Genomic DNA, 22058 nt, shown 5'->3' with positions numbered 1-22058 from the left:
CCATCGTTACGTCGCGGCGGTAGGCGATTGTTTCGCTGAGACCGTCGTGGTCGGGAAGGCGTTGTACTGCGATAATTATTTGTTGCGGCCTGGGCATCTGTTTGAACTGGTTGAAATGTGATGCGTCCCGGCGAAACAGTTTTCCTTCATTTTCTACCGTTATTATAGAACCGCTCTTTTTAATGACCTTGCCAGGCGTAGAATTAAATGGCAAATCCAGTTTATCATATGGCGTTTTTTGTCTTACTAAGACTTTATCGCCTTAGTTGATTTGTGACGTTTTTGATTTTCGTTTGATATCTGCATTCCGTTTTTGGTTGCATTTTGAAAGTGAGTCCCTTTTTGACATGTTCGTCGTTTTCTCGTACTCTGAATATCGGAATTATATATGTAGTTTTAATTTTCCTTCCAAACATGATATCTGCTGATGAGCGGCCTGTGCTAGGATGTAGTGAGCTACGGTAATTCAAAAGAAAGATGCTAAAACCTTGTCAGATCTGTATTCCTTCCGTACCAGTCGTTTTCAAGGCTTTCACAAGAGGCTTCATGAACGCTTCAACTAGACTGTTGGCTTGTGGGTGCAACGGCGTTACTCTGCGATGTTGAAATCCGTATGTTCGTAAATTCTTTGAAATTGTGACTGTTAAATGGTGCTCCGTTGTCCGACTGATATCTCGAATGGAGAAAATATTCGCTTTGCTGGGGATTCCAAGCATAGTAAAGTGCTGATACATTTCTGATAAGTTCGACGACTGGGAATCGGCAGTAATCACATATAACTACCATTGCGTAATTACCAGTCGTCAAAGGACCGCAAAAATCAATTGATACTTCATCCCATGGTCCCTTGGGTGGCGGGCTTGATTTTACTGGTTCATAGTTATTGTGCGGAGACGCTGCCAGGCACAGGAAAGTTTTTACATACGTCCTTGACGAGTTTATTCATATATGGGAACCAGCAGGTGAATCACGGAGTACGAAAACGTGTTCATTAATCTTCACTGTGATTAGTTCATCAGACACAGTCTTGTACCGTTGATAGACGGGGTTGTTTTGCGTCGTTTGTTTATGCCAGGCGTTGTTTGCTAATGCATCAAAGACAGACCGTAATATTTCATCTCTGCTAGTGGTCGCGGCTGTTTCCGCTAATGTCATTAAATCTGGTACTGCCGAAATTGCCAGGAAGTTTGCGTAATCCTCTGTAAAAATTCATGTTTTATTTTCTTTCTTTGGGTGTCTTGAGTAGTAATCGGATACCATTTGATTCCCTGGGCGATATTTCATTGTGAAATTGCATGTTATCGATTTCAATTGCCACCTTTCAAGTCGGGCAGATTGAAAATTGATTCCAAGGGTTTGTGGTGAGTTATTAATGTAAACTTCGACCCGAACAGGTACAGATGAAAGTGTTGTCATCCGAAGACACACACCAAAGCCTCGCGTTCTGTTTGTGAATACCGCTGTTCTGCAGGTTAATGCGCGGCTACCGTACGCTACGACTCTGTTATGCTGGATCAATATTGCTGATAACCCTACTGGACTAGCATCCACGCACACTTCTAAGAATCTCGTGGGATCATAATAGGTCATGGCCTGGTTGCTGGTTAAAACAGTCCGCATTGTTCGAAATCAATTGTTTTGATCCGTACCCCAATCATATGCTTGATTGTGACGTGTTAATCGACGTAGAGGTTCCGATATGCTGGAATAGTCGTTTAAAAATCTTCACACGTTATTTGCCATCCCCAGAAACGACCTTCTTTCCGCTGCGTGTTTTGGCTTTTGGACATTTTTAATTGCCTCGATTTTCACTGGGTCTGGTGAAATGCCGTATTTGCTGATAATGTAGCCATATACTTTAAATGATGATTGTCCGAATTTACACTTGTCTGTGTTTAATGTAAGATTCTTTTCTTTAAGTCTTTTTAGCAGAGACTCGAGTCTTTTATCGTGGATTTGTTTGGTCGGCCCATGACAGATAATGTCGTCGGCAATGTTTAATGTGCCTTTTAATCACGAGATAACTTGCCGAATTTAATTTTGAAAAATTTCCGGCGCAGCTTTTAATCAAAATGTAATCTCTTAAAACGATGTAGACCGACGTGTGTTGCAAGAATGTTGCATGATTCGGGCGCTTATTCTAGTTGATGAAACCCATTATTTAGATCAACTTTCGAGAACACTGTTGATCCGTTCAATTCTACAATGACGTCATCGAGCGTCGGTGTCACGTGATTTTCACGTTTAATGACCGGCTTTGCTTTTCGCATTTATACACACATGTGAATTTCGTTAGGTGCATTTGGTTGTGGTGCAACAACAATGCTAGATACCCATTGTGTCGGGCCGTGTACACATTTAATGAGGTCTAAATCTTCTAAGCGTTTGAGCTCATTTTCAACTTGATTTCTCACATTGAACGGGATCCGTTTAGCTGGCTGTGCAGTCGGGGTAATTGTTTCGTCGACATGAAATTTAACTTGAGTGTCCTTTAATTTTCCCACACCCTCGATTACTTCTTTGTTTTTTTGTCATTTGAATCCCTGGATATCGTGTTTATTACAGGTACAATTCAGAGATTGGTAGCAAATTCGTTACCAATTATATTGTCGTTGTTTTGTCTCACTTAACAGGACATTCAGTCTTGTGGACTTTACAAACTTGAAGGACCGAAACATCACGCCACGAACTCAAATAAATTGACATAATGATAATTGGAAAATGAAATGGAAAATAGAGAACACAAAAATGAACACTAACAAATCACAATACACTCACAGTATTCTAAATGAAAATATTTGAACCAGATAAAAAGAAAGTAATTTCTCAATTGAAAATTCAATAATTGTAAACTAGTATGAAAATTGCTGTTAAAACAAATGATGTCAGATACTGATAGCTCAGTGTGACAGTGACTGAATGCAAATAAAGTATTTTACACAAAAATCACATTATACTTGTTAGGAATCAATAAAGTACCTAAAACAACAGAATACATGTTGGACGTCAATTACAAATAAATACACCAAGCAATAATCGGTTTTTAGGAAATTTCAATGACAGCTACTTACCGGTCGTGTAATTAAACTACAATGCCAACAAACTGACCACAGCGATATATTAATCAATAAAAAACAACACTATAACGCGTTAATTTGATCGAGAACGAACTGTTAATACCGCGATTACAGCAATCCTAGTTGCAGAACGTTTTTTTTTCATCTCACCGTAAGAAAGACAAATTTACTTGCATAAGAGGAAGTGTTCAGTGCGCATGCGCAGTAACATTTCACACATTTTAACAAAAATAAATCGTAATTTTTACTGCTAACATCTTACTTAAGCTCTCTTTTACTTTTAGTTTTTAATTCTATGAAATAAATAACATTTTGCTCTTTAATTATTTACCGGACATTCGGACCGACAACATAGCAATTTCAATCGGATCTGTCTTAAAAACCACAGTCAGGTCCGACGGTCCGGCACTTTTGGGAATGCCCAATTTTAGAAAGTACCCAGTTAACAAAAATAAGCAAGATAACAATTTAAAGTGTTTAATTATATTCTCTTTAAGCTTAAAAATGTGTCTTCGAGTGGTTCAGACACGCTAAGATAGTCGTGTGGCGCGACGATTTTATGGAAGTATAAGTAATTATTTCACGATGATCGCTTATTGCTTTCAAAATAGGTTGTATATAGATGATGTTTGCGCTATAGAGCTATATTTATATTTAATGTGTGTTTGATTAGATTGCAAACGCATTTGTATGGCGTCATTGAAAGGCCATATAAAGTACCACAAATCTGTAACCAAGACTTAATTTCACTTTAACCTTACGGAGTTAGAACGCATTTAAACGGCTCTAATTTTGCTAATTGGAAACCGAGATAAAATTCGAATAAGTGAGATATATCGAAAGATCCGACGCACATAATAGTAAACAGATCTCACAATGTTGACATTTTAACTAAAAAAAGTGTATATGCAAAACTATGAGAGTATCAGATATTGCGGAAGACTTCGGAACCAAATCATTGAGTAAAGAATGATATTTAATATCATAGCAGTCCCAATATATGTAACGTATCACTAATGTCCACTAGTATGCAATTGAATATTATTGCCACTATTATGCAATTGACAATTAAAACATCATAATAATAATGAAAATAATATAATAACAGTTGTATATTTGAAACAATAATATGTATCAGTTTAACTTATTTCTCAATAGTAGCTCATCTGTTAACAGTTCTATGTCACCATACACATTATATTTATTTTGGTCAACAATCTGGAATAAGTACTCATTATTAGCTTTTTCGTTGTTGTTGTTTTCTCAATAAATACATTGTAAGCATTAAATTGATATGCCCCCTATGTGATAGATTAAACTATGTCGTGATGTGTAATTGAACATATTGTAGACTGCCAATAGCCATTGAACAAAGGAGTGGTGAGCGGCACACTCATTATAATCTATAGCATTGATATACCAAAGAGTGCAACAAGGACGACAACTGTCGCTTGGTTAAGCGAATCTGTACACTCTTGAAAACGCCTTAAACAGTTTTCCATTAGTTTTATAAATTTCGCTTACTTGTCGATTGGTATCAAAACTGCCGACTGTTTGTGTGTTTTAGTTCTAAACCTATTTATTTTTGCTCGGTTGCATCAAAAGCCAAAAGCTTTTTTTGGAACGCTCTCGAGTTCGTTTTCTGGGACTAGAACCAGTATTTGGTGTCTTTGAGAGAGATCAAAAGAACGCTCCCACGATTAAGATCAAACTCACACCTCCCGGTCCTAGGCGGACACCATATCCGCTTCGCCACGGCGAACTTGCGTGTTTTGAAAATCACAGAAAAAGGTAAACTTGGATATAAAATGTTGGAATTATTTTTGTAAATGATATAATGCTATGACTTTAAAAGACGAGACGATATCTGTCCTTTTATTTCATCCAGCCTCAAAAAGTTTGTGTTCTGGTGCTCTCGTCGATACATACTCATTGATTAATCAAATGGAAATTACATTCAAATGTTTTCTTTAATTGCTATATAATAAGACTCGTGATGATATCCGGCTCAATTTTAATTTACACTTTAACCGGGTTAAATCTTCAATGATTCGCATTGACCGTTTCTTGGTTGTGACCCCACTTGTTTTCGGTTGTGTGGTTTCAACAAGTATATGGCGCTATGCGGTAGGTTTAATATTCAAATATCTCTGCAGAAAGACAAATATGGACACTCGTGGACGCCAATAAGCTAACATATGGCGCTTTTTCTAAAATGTGAGAAATCAAGGTTTATGCTACTTAGAAAATAATATTCGGGTCAATATATGGAAAAAAGACACTTACCCCCCCCCCACCCACCCCCCAGAAAAAAATTGCTATTAAAAATATTTTAACTGATTCTGGTATGGTAAAATGTCTTTTATAACATATTAAAAGTTTACCCAAATCTGACCACCGGAAAGTTGTGTTTTCGAAGATGGCGTCCAAGATGGCCGCTAAACCTATTAATGATGATAACTATGTGAGCATCTACTCAAATTTCATTATTTTGGTGTCTTAACTTAGATTTTGCGGGGAAAAGAACACAAGAAGGTGATACAAAATTATGTTAGTCTCACGTAACAGAGAAATCCAACATGGCGTCCAAATGACCGCTAATACAATATCGCAAGTGCATAACTATTGGCTCAAACGTGTTATTCTTGTTTCGCAATTCTATAATAACTAGTGTTTTATGTTTTGTTTTGAATATTTACACCTAGTATAACATTGCATTCCGTTATTAAGGCGCAATCGTCATAAACAACAAAATATAAAAACAGACCACCATTATCAGAGTGCAGGATCCCGTGACTTTGTGGGGTTCCCCATTTTAACTTTTATGGATTTAAACCCGGACTTTTTTAAACATTGGTTCTTAAGAATTTTAACTAGTGCATAAAGGAAGATTGTTATGCTGCTCATTACAATGTGAAATATGTCAGAATTACTTTATTTAATCAGCCTGTGTTCTTGTTCAAAATTCGATTTTGATGTTGGGGTGTTTTCATACACTCAAAGACTTTCTGGGGCCATAGGATTCCCACATTGAAGGAACCGGTCACAAAAACATACTTGAGCCTATCAATGGGGAATATGCCATTGTGCCCAGTATAACAGGAAAAGCTGACCAGAGGGCGTTGCGTTGCCATTTTCGTGTTTACAAGTGCCTACGCATCCAGTTAATTAAAGGAAGATCATAGATCCGAGATTCATATAATGCTGGATCAGGCAGAGTTGTTTTCTTCAATTCTTAGGGGCGAGACGACGCAGATTGTTCATGTTCTATGATTTTGATCAAACTCGAGACGGCTACAAAGAATAACAAAACAAGAACTTGCATAAACCACTAAGACAAGCCAATTATTGCTGAAGTATCAGCTTCTGATAAGCAAAGCAAGGATGATAAGTAAAGCGGGTCGTACTGGTTGTTGAATGGTGCATTTGCAGGCAGTATCCAATCGTCTTTCTGTTTTTGCTGCAGCTGGGTACTTCAATTACCTGCGATCTGCTTCTATCTATCTCAGCCAATAAGCAGCCTATATGAAACGCACTCAGAAGTTTATCAAAAGTTCGTTTATGGTTTCCACGTTGTTCGTAGGAGAAATCAGTGCTGTACTGGGCTAAGCAGTGATCTTGCCATTGAGCAAACATTGATGAGGTCTCTTAAGAACACAGGCTGTCTCACTCGCGGCAGTGAGTACACCGAAGAAACATTTGAACCTGTAATATCCGAGTACAACAATGCAATGCAGGATTTCACAGAACTGGTCTTTACTAAAAGTGCACAACATAATGACTCAACTGACTCATTAAAATAGATGCTTCTGATCTCGAGAAAATGAAAAAAAAAGATAACAACCTGTTCACCTACATAGCTGATCCTACTCTGAAAAAAACATTGTCAATTTGATAGTGGCTGGACCAAATGTGAATGCTCATGCATTTCAGGATGTTGGGAACAAGGTCGTGAAAAACATCATAGGAAAGTAGACCTTTGTTTTAAAAAGACAGATCCCAAAACTTTGGGTATAGCGCCACTCTTAAGATAACTTTAGACTGTGCTATTGATCTTGTCCTTCTGTTTGAGCGTTTCCTGGTAGTGTCATTATCTAGAGATCTTTCCCTTGCAGACATATTGTCGTATGAACTGAGTCCCCATCCTCCTGCACTATTATAAGCCAAGAACATACTTCGTAAAGCATACAAGCCTAAGACCATTTATTAAATAAGAGATCAAGATGTATACATATCAAGCGAGGCTGTAATGAACTGTATTCCTAAAACAGATTGTAAAGTGCTTGATGGTGTCTCTTTTTTTATCGTTTACCATAAAAAAGGGCGACACAAACAACGCAATAGCCGAATCTTATGCAGATTTCACGGACAAACAACAGTGGTGTTCGATGGTTACGAAGACGGCCCTTCTATCAACGATATCACACACCAGAGAAGAGGACAAAAAACGTGAACCTGAGTATGAGTTTCAACAACAAAAACGAATGATCATGCTAAAATGAGGACATTTTTCCCGTGACAAAACAAGGCAGGCATGATTGCTCTGATCAGCTCAGCTCTGACTTAGAGGGGATGTAATGCCATTGTGTCACAAGGGGATACAGACGTTGATATTGTAAAAGCAACAGCGGAATGATCCTGTCATAGCCCCGCAACGTTAATCAGCGAGGATACAGATTGTGTATCAGGTGATAGTGGACAGCCGAATGTCATAAATTGGATGTCATGACGAATCATCTGTTTATTGGTATCAACAATTCAATCAAAGTGTTTTGTCGTACAAACTATGGCGTTTTACTTAAAAAACATCACCTTTGAGTCAAACGTCATGGACATGTGAATCTTCTCATTGTGGTGGTGTCGTTTTTTAGGCTGTTTTGGATTAATGTGTATCATAATAAACTTACACTATGTCTGATGATCTTAGTGTTCTTTGATCCCGGTACATACACCAAAATCATCAAATTTGAGTGGATATTTACATAGTTGTATCATAAATAGGTTTTGGAGTCCATCTTGGCGGCCATCTTGAACCAAGCAATTTTCCAGAGGTTCGGTAAACGTTTGATATGTTATAAAGTACGTGCTACCCTACCAGAATCAAATACCTTTTGTAGCAATTTTTGGGGGTCAAAGTGTCTATCTACCTGACTATAAATAAAAACGGTATATATGACCAGTTGCCTATGCTCTGATAATGAAACTTATTTTACAAATGTTCAACCGTCTGTCTGTCATCCGTTCATCTTTTTGCCTTTTTCAGTGAAAAAACAACAACATACGTTGAGCTTGCGTTTCTTTAACGTCTACACATCAACACAGTTCAGTTGTAAAATTTTGTGAATAAACAACACGACGTTATATACGTGTAGTTTAATGCAGAAAAAAGAATATGCTTATACAAATTAATTAAATTATAAATGAACATAAAGTTGATAATGCTTTAATTTAAAAATGATCAGTTTATTACAAATCTGGTGAAACTGCGCTGCATTATGCAGAAATATTTTGTCAAATATTTCCTTAATCGTGCGTTTATGCGTGTGACTTTTTACAAGATAGTTTTTTTTAATTTCTTCTAATATTAGGAACTACTTTCAAAACATTAACTTTGTCCACGTTTCGGATAAGTTCGAAAATGGTTGTAAATCTTTTATAAACATCACCGCCATGGCGGGGTGGGTGGGTGTGGGGCAGTTTTCCTTTATGGCTATAATGACATGGCGCCGCCAGGGAATGGGGAGAGAGGGCAGTCGGGCAGTTTTCTTGATATGGCATAAGTGAATCCTTGTTAACAATTCTTAGAAGTCTCCTTCAGTCAAACCTTTATGAAACTTGGTTAGAACGTTTGTTTAATGATATGTCGTCCAAGTTGGAACATGGCTCCCGTCCGTCGTCAAACAGACCGCCAAGGGGAGGGGAAGTTTTTCTTGAATTGCTTTAGTGAAACATTGTTAATTCTCTATTTTTCAAATTATTATCCCACCATCATGATCTTGGATGGTTCACGTGAGCGCAAAAACTAGTTCAATTATGTCAAATAAAAAAAAAATATTTATTTTTTTATCTCATTTAAAAGGATATCAACATAAATTTTGATTAAGCAACATCTGTACTGCTTACCAGACAATACAAGTAGTTAATTGTGCATATTTACTGATAAAACATGTCATGAATCGTCATAATCAGAATCATTATCATCATTATGTTGGTAATGTTGAATGGTAATCGCGCTTTGGTGTTGACCTTAAAGCGAACGCACTTTGTTATTGGTAGTTGGTGCGGTACTACACAGCTAAAATGAATGGCTTAAGTATATTCAATTGCAAAGACCTATAAAATACATATGTCTTTGTAAATAGTAATGTGATTAACAGTAAACATCAAATTGAATTTCGTAACATTTACCATCGCCTGTAACATTCACTTAGTCATGAGGATATTAATATATCACTTGTGAAAACATGATGCGGTATATAAGGATCCGTTTGTTCGTAATACAAACACTTATACTGAATGGCTACACAAACTAAATGTTTCGATCCGATGAGTTTTCGTGTGGCCTCCGCCCAATCAAATATCAGACAACTAACCTAGAAGTTACTAGCCTAGCGACTAGGTGGTCACAGGTTCGATCCCCACCGTGGGAGCGTTCTTTAGATCTTCCCCAACGATACCAAGTACTGGTTCTAGGCCCAGGATACGGACTCGAGAGCGTGTCAATAAGCCTGAGGCTTTCAATGCAATCGAGCTAAAATCAATAGGTTTAAACTAAACTTACCTAGAAGTCGTTTTACCGAAAGTCTTAGGTCTCTTATAATATAATCAGGAATAATATTCCATCATAAAATTTGAACCACCAATCGCTCCTTTTAAAGAAAATTATTTTGGATAATGTTTAGGTTTTCTTTTTGAACGATGGTTTCTACATGCGATGTCAAAATATTTGTGAACGTCGGTTAACAGTGTATACATCGATTTTATGGGTGTGTATATTTAGGGGAAATACCGCCATCATTCACGTTATATACTGCATATTACAAAATATTTACAGCCTATAGATACTCTCCTATGAGTTACATAACACAACATATTTGGGCCTCGCTCAATGAAAACCAGGCGAAAGTGTAGACACTGATTAGCATGAACAGTACGTACATACTATTCAAGAACGACACTGAACAGTACGTACAGGCTATTCAAGAACGACACTGAACAGTACGTACAGGCTATTCAAGAACGACACTTTCCACCTAGACTCGACTTTCGCGAAGAAGAGACTTTCTATGAACGTACAATTCCAAAGATGGGAAAACTATCTTCCTAAATAATGCTGTGCTAATGAAATTAATGTTATTCATGTGAATCACATTTAAATAACCCATTTATGCCTGGCGTCTAGAAAAAAGGCCTTGGCAAACAGCGTAGACCCAGATGAGACGCCGCATGATGCGGCGTCTCATCTTGGTCTGCGTTGTTTGCTTAAAAGAAATTCTGTAAGAAATATTATAAATATATAAATAGATATACTAGACATCCCTAATTTTGGAAATAAATTGATCCGATTTAGAAGGATGGGAGAGTTCACTAGGCATAAATGGGTTAAAATGCTGTGTAAATATGCAACGTACGCTACATTTATAATCTCTCACATATTAACTGATGTTTCAACTGTGCTTTGAGAACTGCGATCATCCGCAGAAATGGATTAACATTTAACTTTGTGGATCGTAACCTATTTAAAGTGGCATTGAAAATATTGATAGAACAGTCGGTTTTATAACATGTAATTGACTTAACCGATTATTCTGCTCAATTGTAAGGCATTTAAATAGGATTTTATCGATGTGAAAGTAAGCGCAGTCCAGTATAGGAATAGGCTTTGTAAGCTGATATTAAACATATTTAAATATTGTCTTTCTGAAACATTCCCTTTGTTTTACTTTGTGCATCACACGTTGAAATCGAGGAAGATAAAAATGGTAAGTGCTTATAGCATTGTGTGTATTTATTTAGTGCACGTTTGTAAGAAATAGTACAGATAGTATATAACTAAGCCGCTTTTAGCGCGGTTATACTAAAATGAAGGCTTACTTGCAAGAATTCGTTAGTTTAATGAATGCGTCGATACGATTAGGTTAATTAATCATAAATCAAAGTCTATGGTATGCGACTCCAGGATTTAATACATATTACAATTTTATTATAGCGAACTGGTCCTGCAATTCTATTAGGGCGAGCTCGGGCGATAAGGCTTATATAAATCATGAATAATTGTGCCGCGATCTGGGAAAACAGGGCTTCATGCATGTGGCACAGGCAAATCAGGACGACGTCTTCCACTTGTATGGCACTCTCTATTTAGCGAAAATCCAGTTAAGGTGGAAAGTATAGTTCCAGATAAGCCTTTTCGGACTTCACTGGCTAATCTGGGACTTCATATTACGCACATACATTAAGCCTATTTTTGTTTTCAAGAACAATGCCAAATTGGTGAGCCATACACTTGGTTCTGTGTTCAACAACACTAAAGGCGGTTTCCGCTCTGTCATTATAACCGTTTACGATTGCTTTTGTCATATTTAAAACGGTATTCGGTAAAACAATCGTATTTTTTCCCAAACTTCATTCAATGGGTACTTAAAGGGGCCTTTTCACGTTTTAGTAAATTGACATAATTAAAAAAAGTTGTTTCAGATTCTCAAAGTTTCCTTTAAGTTATGATATTTGTGAGGAAACAGTAATACTGAACAATCACCATGCTCTACAATAGCCATTATATCACAGCATCTTTTGACGATTTAAAAGTAAAAAGTATACCTCAAAAGTATAAAGCTTTGTAACGCGAAAGGTTTGAATAATTTGGATAGTTATGTTGTTGTCGCTATATTTTGTGAATCTATGCGGATTGCTTATATACATGTAATGTAAAAAATACAACCTCCATTGTATAAGCACGGATGGCCGAGTGGTCTTAATGGCAGATTTTACTCCAGGACTCCAGGGGTCAGTGGTTCGCGCCCTGTTAAGGGTTACTTTAAAAAAAATGTATTCTTGATATTTTAATGGAACTTTTTAGATCCAATGTTTACATGTATCATTATAAAGCATTAAATGACAAACTTCAATAAATGCCAAAATCTGTGATAAGACCCCTTTAAAAGACAAGTTATGGTTCAAAACTGACCATGTCATTGAGTTGAACGGTTTGTGTTTGTATTTATTTGTTGTACAATAACTTAAAACTTGTCTTCTCTAAATCCACATCTAAAAAAATACCCACTAAACACATCTAGGTGAAATATTTGCCCCCTGTCGGTTTAATTTAAGAACGAAAATAAAATTATATTTAGACGACGCAATCTATTGGTATTAGTTTTTTTTTTTCAAATTGAAATTAACGCTAATACGAGCTGTAAGCATTGCAGGCTTAATAATCTTATCATATGGCTAATTTATTGTGATAAGCGTGTTTAATCCATTGTTTGTGTTGTGATTGGATCCTAATTGCACTTAGCTTCAAAACGTTCAAATCCACGGATAGCCATATGGATTATTGTCATGTAAATCGTACTTATAATACAATTACACGTAAGTTCGTCACTAATGCTGTGTTTTAAACCTCGTAGAAAATGAAAGTAAACCCAACATTTGGTAATAATTAAGAAACAAGCAAAAATAGCAAACGAATTTGGCACCCTCGGAAAAGTTGAAAGAACGTTTAATGAATCGTAATTCACAATTAAGTCGTTGACTTAATTCGACTATTATTTCTACTAATACTCCTACCACCGCCACCGCCACCGCCATCGCCACCGCCACCGCCACCGCCACCACCACCACCACCACCACCACCACCACCACCACCACCACCACCACCACCACCACCACCACCACCACCACCACCACCACCACCACCACCACCACCTACTACTAATTTCACATTAATTACCATCACCACGTGCCATTTTATTTCTCTGAAATTCCGCTGATTGTGGATTTTGTTTCCAATAGTTTTTATGCCACTTTCGCCTCATATAATCATTTTCTTAAATCCTTAAAGATTTATCAAACCGACTCAGTTGTTGAGTGAGTACATAGCACATACTGTTCAGATACATATTCGATAAACAATCAGTCTCCTAAAATAATTGTAACAGTGTAAATTTAGAGTTTTTGTAAAAAACGCATAAAACATAAATATATACGTAACTTTATTTCATAAGTCGAGCAATAGAAGATCAAGCAAAGTTGCAACTGAGGAAGACCATAGTAATTTTGATAGAGGTAAGTCGTATATATATCTCACGTTTAAGAGTTAATTGTGTTCTTCAAAATAAATATCTGTATTTTAATTCAAATTAATGTTAATCCTTTCTTTAAGTTTATACTGTAATTAACATTCAAACTCACAGTTTATAAATCGAGATATAAGTTATGAAGCAGGGATATCATTAGCGATATAAGATTAGTTTCATTGGTTTAAAGCGGGGATATCATTAGCGATATAAGATTAGTTTCATTGGTTTGAACCATTAGACCAGCATTCTTATACCATTGCGTGTCCGTCGTGCGTGCTTTCGCGTGTGAAACGAATTTGATAAAACCTCACATTGTTTTGATTTGGGTAGCCCCGCGCGTGGTAGTTTGTAAAAAATATATGTCTCCAACTTAAGTATGGAAATGATGTCGTTAATGACATCAGCATTGTCGACCATATGGAATTGATGTCGTTAATGACATCAGCATTGTCGACCATATAAAATGATGTCGTTAATGATAATTACTATTGCCAACCATGTGGAAATGATGTCGTTAATGACTATCAATATTGCCGACCGTTTGGTAATGATGGCGTTAATGATAATCAGTATTGCCGACCGTTTGGAAATGATGTCGTTACTGACAATCAATATTGCCGATCGTTTGGAAATGATGTCGTTAATGACAATCAATATTGCCGACCGTTTGGAAATGATGTCGTTAATGATAATCAATATTACGACTATATGGAAATTATATCGTTAATGAAAAAAATTCAAATTTAATTTCAATTTCATCATTCTAGGTGGTTTTGACACCAGGAAAACATATCATTTATTTAAAACATTATGACTCGTATGAATATATAAGAGCGTAATGTTGCAATCAGGTCGGTCATTAAGACATGTAAGTTGATGCGTTTTACTTTTCACATTATTATTTTACGTTGTACGATTTTTAGAATTTTACTTTGTAGTGAATTTTTTAATTTGTAGTATTTGATATTATAATGTTAATCAATTTCAACTTAACTCACATTACGTATTAGATTGTGTTGAATAATTCTATGTCGAAATTTCAACAAAATCCGTTTTAAAATAAGGGAGCTATATTGGTTTGATTACGTGTTGCGATAGAAAAGTCTTCAAGTGTACAGCTTTATATTTTAATAAACAGGTTATAATTGTTTAATTCCTTTTAATACATGCATATTACTGTATCTTGCAGAAATTGAAGAAATGTTCAAGGTATTTGATCGAAACGGCGACAAAACAATCTCTATTGAAGAGTTAAGAATGGGACTGAAATCCATGGGGACGACCTTCACCTACAAGGAGGCCATGTTGGCGGCAAAGACCATTGATAAAGACAGTATGAACTTTATGAACAGCGTTCTGGGAAAACAGGGCTTACTGCAAAGTGTCGGAACGGCGGAAAGTGTCCATATCACCAGATAAGCCAGTGAGAACTGCACTGGCTAATCTGTGACGACACTTTACGCACAAGACCAGTGTTCACAGAACGCGTCTTGTATGACCAGCCGAAAGTCATCTAGTGGCGTATATACGAATAATACGAGGGAAATTGCTCGCTTTAGTCATACATATTAAACTCTATATTTTCGTATAAACACCTCTACCAAAATTGTATTTGAAATATGATAAAATTCGACTTATATTTATCAAAAATAACATATAATAGGACTTAACAAGAGCAAAAATTCGGTATTTTAAACATTGAAAAGGACGAAGTGAGTGGTTCAAATTGTAAAGCTATGTGAATATATGACATTAATTTGCAAATCAGTTTCAAACATGGTTAGATTTCCTGTAAATTATATATTGCATGTATATTTTAACCCAAACTATTACATGCAACATTTTTTCACTGGAAAAGAGTGCATCTGTTGTAAGAAATGTGTCGTATTTAAAAAACATGTCAATATATGGTTAAAGTAAATATTTGGTTTGGCTTGTGTATCTAAATTTTTTTAAGAAGAGTGGGAATAATTATACGGTAATGTTTTTATGTTTACAAAATATGTTAAAGATACTATCAATGTATAAATTAGGGATGGCAACGAATACCGATTTCGGTATTCGAATATTCGGTCACCCTTCCGAACGAATATTCGGATATTCGGTCAACATCTGTCGGAAAAAAGTCAACTTTGTTTACCGTACCATTACTCCATGAATTCTACTTTCGTTTTTACCGGAAGTTCACCGGAAGTGACTAAATATTGACACAGCGTTGCCGTCTCTAATTCGAAGCTGATCTTGTTGATTACTTTTTATTGTTAAAATTGAATGACAAAAACTGATTTTAAACTATTAATATCGTACATCAACAATAGAACGAGAAACATAATATTACATGACGACAAAATAATTACATGACAAAACAGTTAGATCTACAGATAATTAAAGCTGAACTTAAACGAATTATGTACATAGCCACAACACACTTTGAACCTGTTTAACAGACTAAACAGTCAGTCTTTTAAAGTTGCCACGTTTAAAAGACACTTGGATCGGCGACTTCTTATCAGATGATGTCGTGAAATACTTCCAAGCAGCGGAAGGCGTAGGTGTCATTTTGCTTGGACAGATATTTACTTTATGCGTGTAGCAATTATAATATTTTCAATTAAATGAGGGTGCAATACCAAAAACATTTCTTTAAGTATAATACCTGATTGAATATTGAGTAATTAATAAATGTTTGGACCATACGATACGCAAATACTCATTAGAGGTTGAGTAAATTATTTTCTAAAAGCTTTTTTGATTGGACAACGTGATTATAACCATACGATCTGTTTTGTTTTTCACACCAAGTCGGCTCTTTCTTTACTCATTTAATCTTTGATCATTTTAAATGTAATTCGAGTTATTAGATCAAGACGGGTCGGTGTTTTAATTGCCATACGGTCTTATTTGTTTTTTACACAAAGTTGGCTTTTCCTTTACTCATTTAATCTTTGATAATTTTAAATGTAATTCGAGTCATTGGATCAAGTGCAGGTCGGTGTTTTGATTGCCGACGCGATTTGCACCTATCATAATTTTGACACAAAGTGTCTGGCTTTGTAAGCGGGATTTATGACCGGTATACTGTCATCGCCATAGCGACGCATTATCGCGCCTACCGGAATAAACATTATGACACGAGGAACAACTTTTTTGACAATGTTTGAAGCAAATTTTACGAATACAAAGTCTTTGAAATTACTCGATTTTTGATTTTTCTTCCGATTATTCGATTCGGAAAACAGTATCCGAATATTCGGTCCGGGACCGAATATTCGGATATTCGGATATTCGTTGACATCCCTAGTATAAATACATGCTATTATCTATAGACACAGACACGGTCAAATCTGTGATAGCGTTATTTAAAGTTTGTCATCGTTGTGAATGTTTGTTCTATCCAAACAACTATTCATAATCAAAATATGTGCTTGTACAATTTCGAAATTTTATCATCAGTTACAGGTAACAGGTATAACTATGTGTAATGGTAAGTAACATAATTTTTAACATCGTGTAACTATACTATTAAAACGTGTTTCAGAGAACGGCAAAATAGATATAACAGAATTTAAGGAATATATTCGCCAACAGTTTAAAAAGCAGGACATCTCCACGCAGGCGCGTGAAGCGTTCCGTGTCTTTGACAGAGATGGGAACGGCTCCATTGACAGAAAAGAGTTGAAGTATGATCGTGGTTATATACTTATTTATGATAGTTATAACACAGAGCTCAAGTAACATTGAGGTTATAGGCGAATTCCATTATAAGAGCAAAATAAAGGGCAAACGTAATAAAACGGTTTTATCGATAATATAGGTATAGTATAAAAAGGGCATATATAAGAATACGGTTATTTAGATAATATAGCTGCAGTACATAACTGGTCATATGTTGGAATACGGTTATATAGATAATTTAGCTGTTACAGAAGAAAATAACTGGCCATATGTTGGAATACGGTTAACAAGATAATATAGCTGTAGAAAATAAATGGTTATATGTTGTAATACGGTTATATAGATAATTTAGCTGTTACAGAAGAAAATAACTGGCCATATGTTGGAATACGGTTAACAAGATAATATAGCTGTAGAAAATAAATGGTTATATGTTGTAATACGGTTATATAGATAGTATAATCGTAGCTAAGAAAATGACGCAAGTAATGATACTGTTATAAATATAATGTATTTCGTGCACTGGAAAAGACGTTAGTGAAAATACGATAGCGTTGATAATATAGTTGTAGCAAAGAAACGTGTTTACTTAAGAAATAATCGACGGGTAATCGTTGGTTATTGCGGTAATAACCAATGGTATGGAGTTCCGATGCGTAGGAATTAAACCACGAGGGCGTAGCCCGAGTGGTTTGATAACAAGCATCGGAACGACATACCGTTGGTTATTACCGCAATAACCAACGCTTACACTTACATTATTTCGATTCTTACACGAGTGCATTCATAAGTTATCCGCGATTTAACGGTTATAAATGAGAATTATATTAACCGAATGTCCTCCAATTTCCGCGAAAACGCGACGTCACCACAACAATCTAAATCAAATGACGTCATCTTCATTCATGAACAGTGTGCGGACATGTGACGTCATACTTATATCCGTTGGTATATCGGGGTAATAACCCACGGTAGTTTTCCTTCTTTGTATATATAAAACAAGTCACGTGCCGTGGTAGAATATTATTTAGATCATATAGTTGTGTCAAAGGGAATATGGTGTTACAAGACTCAATTGAATCCAGTCGGTAAAATATATCGATAGCATGTTGTTGTTTTTAAGGGTGAGGGCGGGGATGGAGTAGGTGTGACGAATGATTACAATTTGATAATAAGTATTTTTTTCTTCAATATTATATCCTTCATTAATGTGATCATGAACTTTTAAATGCACGTGGTGACTCATATGTACCGGTCGGGAAATACCTTCATCTATAAAACCATGTACACAAATTGTTTCCAGATATGCAATGAAACTTCTCGGCGAGAAACTTAGCGAGATGGACGTCTCTGAGATGATCACAGAGGCAGACACCAATGGCGACGGGAAAATCAGTTTTGAAGGTAACATATTCATTGATCACGCCGGGTATGCGGATACTTTGATAACAGATGGCACTTCAATACCAGATAACAACAAAAGCCATGCGCGAGAGTTGAGTTATTCAGCTTTTTTGCATTTATGTTCTGTTCATTTGGTTTTCAGACATGTATTATTGTTTGTTCTAGTAATGGTATAGTACTTCGTATTGCAGAGCAAGAAAGTCGATAAAAAAACAGTGGATTATAAAAAAGAGATAAAATTTCATCGATAATCGTCATGAATTCGATGATCAATACGTATTTCAACAAAATACAAATACTTTGAAATAAATCAAGAACGTGCCAACTAATCGAAATAAAAGATCAATATGTCCATTAATGTTACAACATGTAAAATGTTAGTTGAATAGCGTGCTTAAAAAAATTCAAATGGTTTAAGAGTCGGATGCCAAATTTTCATGGACACTTCTTTTACCGATCATCTCAAAGACAATGGCACTTCGATTCCAGATAACTCGACACTTTTTACCAGATATCACACACTCTATTTAGTTAATCAGAAATGCAGAATTCGCTGTGAAATACTGCTATAGTAAGCAGGAAATAAATAAAAATGTATGTTAAAGTAAAAACGAATTACCGAAACATGTTCTTATCTCTTTGGAATATGATAATAAAAGGGAAAGGGAAGTGTAAAGGGAAGTGCTTCCTATAAGTAGAGCTTAATATAAAGGGAGTTTTCTAATCTATTTTAAATATTGTGGCTACGCATTAGTATCGTCTTCATGATGCGATTTTAATTAGCACCATTGACGAAGGATTTCATGAGGTGTATTGGCCGCTTTAAGACCCCTTGCTCCCCTTATCTAGAGTCCTGCTATAAGTTCAATTGAACACAGTCGTGTTGATCCACATGATCCGTTGTATTTTCAATTCTCTTAATCTCAATTTACCACTTAAAAACAAGTTTATTTATTATTTAGACAATTATTTTCGGTCGTCACTTGAAAAATATTAGTTCAGAAATAAGCATTTTAATCTTATTTAAAATTTGCACTTATAATATTAATCATATACATTGATAATAATAAGATTTTTGAAAACGAATCATGGATTTATTTTACATGTGAATGTAATTACGTTATGCATAGATTCCCAATGTGTCGGGCTTGACAATGCAAATTGATTCGTACTTCAAAATGTTTGGTAAGAATAGCCATAATATACATAAATGCATTTCAGGAAGAAGATAAAACTCGGTTATCAGAGTGCCCAATTTGTTGAAAGTCTCTGTTATCCGAAGTGCCCTATATCGGGAATCAAAGTATCCGCAACTTCATGAATACCACTTATTAAAGGGGCCTTTTCACAGATTTTGGCATGTTTTGAAGTTTGTCATTAAATGCTTTATATTGATAAATGTAAACATGAAATTTTAAAAGCTCCAGAAAAAAATCAAAAATAAAATTTAAAAAAGGAAAAAAAAGTAGCCTGTAGCAGGGCTCGAACCAGTGACTCCCGGAATCCTGAAGTAAAAATGACTTTGCTTTTTTGAAACGGTGATTTAGATTAATAAAACCTGGTGATGTAAATTTACTTATGGATTTCACGCTAAGACATTCCATAAAACTATCACATGCTTGGGCTATTCATCCCTTCGACAATTCGTTCAATAGATTCAAAATGAATTTTAATTCATATCAAATTTATAGATTTAAACAGAAGTTATTGTTTTTCAGAGTTCTTGACGTTGTGGAATAAGAAAATGAAAGGGCAGGCGGAATAACACTCGTGCACTGCACGTGCCACGCTGTCAAAGTGTCATCGCCTCTAAGTAGAATATTCACACACCCAAAACGTAGCGTATTAACGTCGTAAGATACAATGTATGTCTGATCATTTTTCAAATGCATGTAGATGTATTCTAGTATATAAATATTGCTTATATATTGGCGAATTTTAAATGTGGTCGTTTCATACCATATTAAAGAAGAGATCTGCAACAAGGACTTATTATTTTCTTTAAACGCGAATACGATTATTTATTTTGTGTGTATGATTAAATAATATGTAAAGCATCACTATTTTCAAATCTACAAAGATTCGATGACAATTCAAGTAATGTTTGATTAGAACTGCTGATATAAATAATCATATAAGATCGCATATCCGAATTCGCAGCCTAAGAGTTATCTCTCTTGGCGTGCTTATTACATTAAAGATCGACATGTTTGAATTAAAATGTAACGCAGGCAAAATAAAAACAAAAAACAAAACTCAACGTGAATCTTAAAGGTGTATTTCTTAAACGGATACAGTAATGATATGTACATGAGTTTAAGATAAAATGGCATAATAGTTAGACGGATGCTACCTAATTCAACAGTTTTACCGTTATAGCATTTCGTCACATGATATAAATGCGTGTAGAACAAAATTTGCCCCAGATGAGGAATGATGTTGTTTCGAAAGGGATATATGCTTGAATATTACAGCAAACTAGTGTTAGTAATAAATAAAAAGATTTTAGGGCAAATCTAGCAAAATTTTAGTATACTTATGGAATTTATTTACGAATACACGAATACACTATCGTGTCTAGTCATTGTAAATATAAGTTGAAAAAATCTAACATGATATTAATTAAGCTCTCTTTAGATAACACAATCGTTTAATTATCAATAAACTAATCTAAAAAAGGTAGTTATTAACCTTTAGTCCTTAAAATACATACATAGATTCGTATTGGAATTTATGATTTTCGGATATGTTAGATTACTTTTTGTGTTTGCTTCATCGTTGGTATTTTTATTTTCTAAATAGTTCTCATGCGAATTTACTGATTCACGCAGTAATATAAAAGTTATGATGCGCGTATCTGCAGGGATGGAAATTAACGGTTGCCCGTTCGCCCGGGGCGAGTAATTTTTACGTCGGGCGAATGCATCAATCTCAAAAGCCGGTAGTCCCTGAATAATCTCTTGTGCATCAAACTCGAGGCTCCAGATGTAGAGCACTTTGACCCAACTGATGCGGTTCACAACTGGAACACTGGTGGGATTCGCATGAGGAGACCCATTTTTAAGGACAATAAGTCCAAGGAGCAAATACATACATACAATGTGGTCAATATTGATGAAGTAGAAAATGAGACTGACAGTGAACTTGAATTTGACTAGGTGTCTAGCGACTCGTCAGATTCTGATTCGGATGAATCTGAGGTCTTTAATCGCTTGTTAAGCTTTAACGAACCTATGTAAATTATTAGTAGAGCTGCAACATTTCTTTTCATGTATTGACATATGTAACCAAATGTGTTTTCGTGAAATTCTCTTTTGATTCATGTATATCATGTGTCTGTGGTGTGAAAATTATTTACAGTGCCTCAAAATATGATACAGTTAAAATTATTGCATTGCAGCATGTATGAAGACCTTCAAATAAAAGAACTTACTTAACAAGAAAGCTTTGTGTTAATTACAGTGGTCTTGCCTAGTAGGGGTCAACATTAATCTAAAAAATGTACATGTAAAAAGTGTGCGTTTGAGGTTTATGATCACATCGCAAGCTTTAACGAAATTGTCAGGTCATGAATAAGTTAAAACAATGTACACAATGTGAA

At 35.5% G+C, this 22058-nt stretch overlaps 1 protein-coding gene across 1 annotated transcript; it reads left to right on the top strand.

Moving 5' to 3' along the window:
• Positions 1–5496: 5496 nt before the first annotated feature.
• On the top strand, positions 5497–20515 carry LOC127848973 (calmodulin-beta-like). Its single transcript, XM_052381701.1, has 6 exons — positions 5497–5541; positions 13304–13364; positions 14568–14711; positions 16917–17058; positions 18357–18457; positions 20176–20515. Exons 1-6 carry the CDS (start codon positions 5497–5499, stop codon positions 20220–20222), a joined length of 540 nt encoding a protein of 179 aa, XP_052237661.1. The 3' UTR covers positions 20223–20515.
• Positions 20516–22058: the final 1543 nt, after the last annotated feature.

Source organism: Dreissena polymorpha, chromosome 10, assembly GCF_020536995.1.
Source record: "Dreissena polymorpha isolate Duluth1 chromosome 10, UMN_Dpol_1.0, whole genome shotgun sequence".
NCBI classification, from domain to species: domain Eukaryota; kingdom Metazoa; phylum Mollusca; class Bivalvia; order Myida; family Dreissenidae; genus Dreissena; species Dreissena polymorpha.
The sequence above is the reverse complement of the archived record's forward strand: the minus strand, read 5'-3'. Positions and strand labels throughout refer to the sequence as shown.

Coding starts and splice junctions, on each gene's coding strand:
- LOC127848973 (XM_052381701.1), top strand. CDS start 5,497: ATGGCGTCCAAGATGGCCGCTAAACCTATTAATGATGATAACTAT. Junction 5,542..13,303: donor CTATTAATGATGATAACTAT/GTGAGCATCTAC, acceptor TTATTTCATAAG/TCGAGCAATAGAAGATCAAG. Junction 18,458..20,175: donor CGGGAAAATCAGTTTTGAAG/GTAACATATTCA, acceptor ATTGTTTTTCAG/AGTTCTTGACGTTGTGGAAT.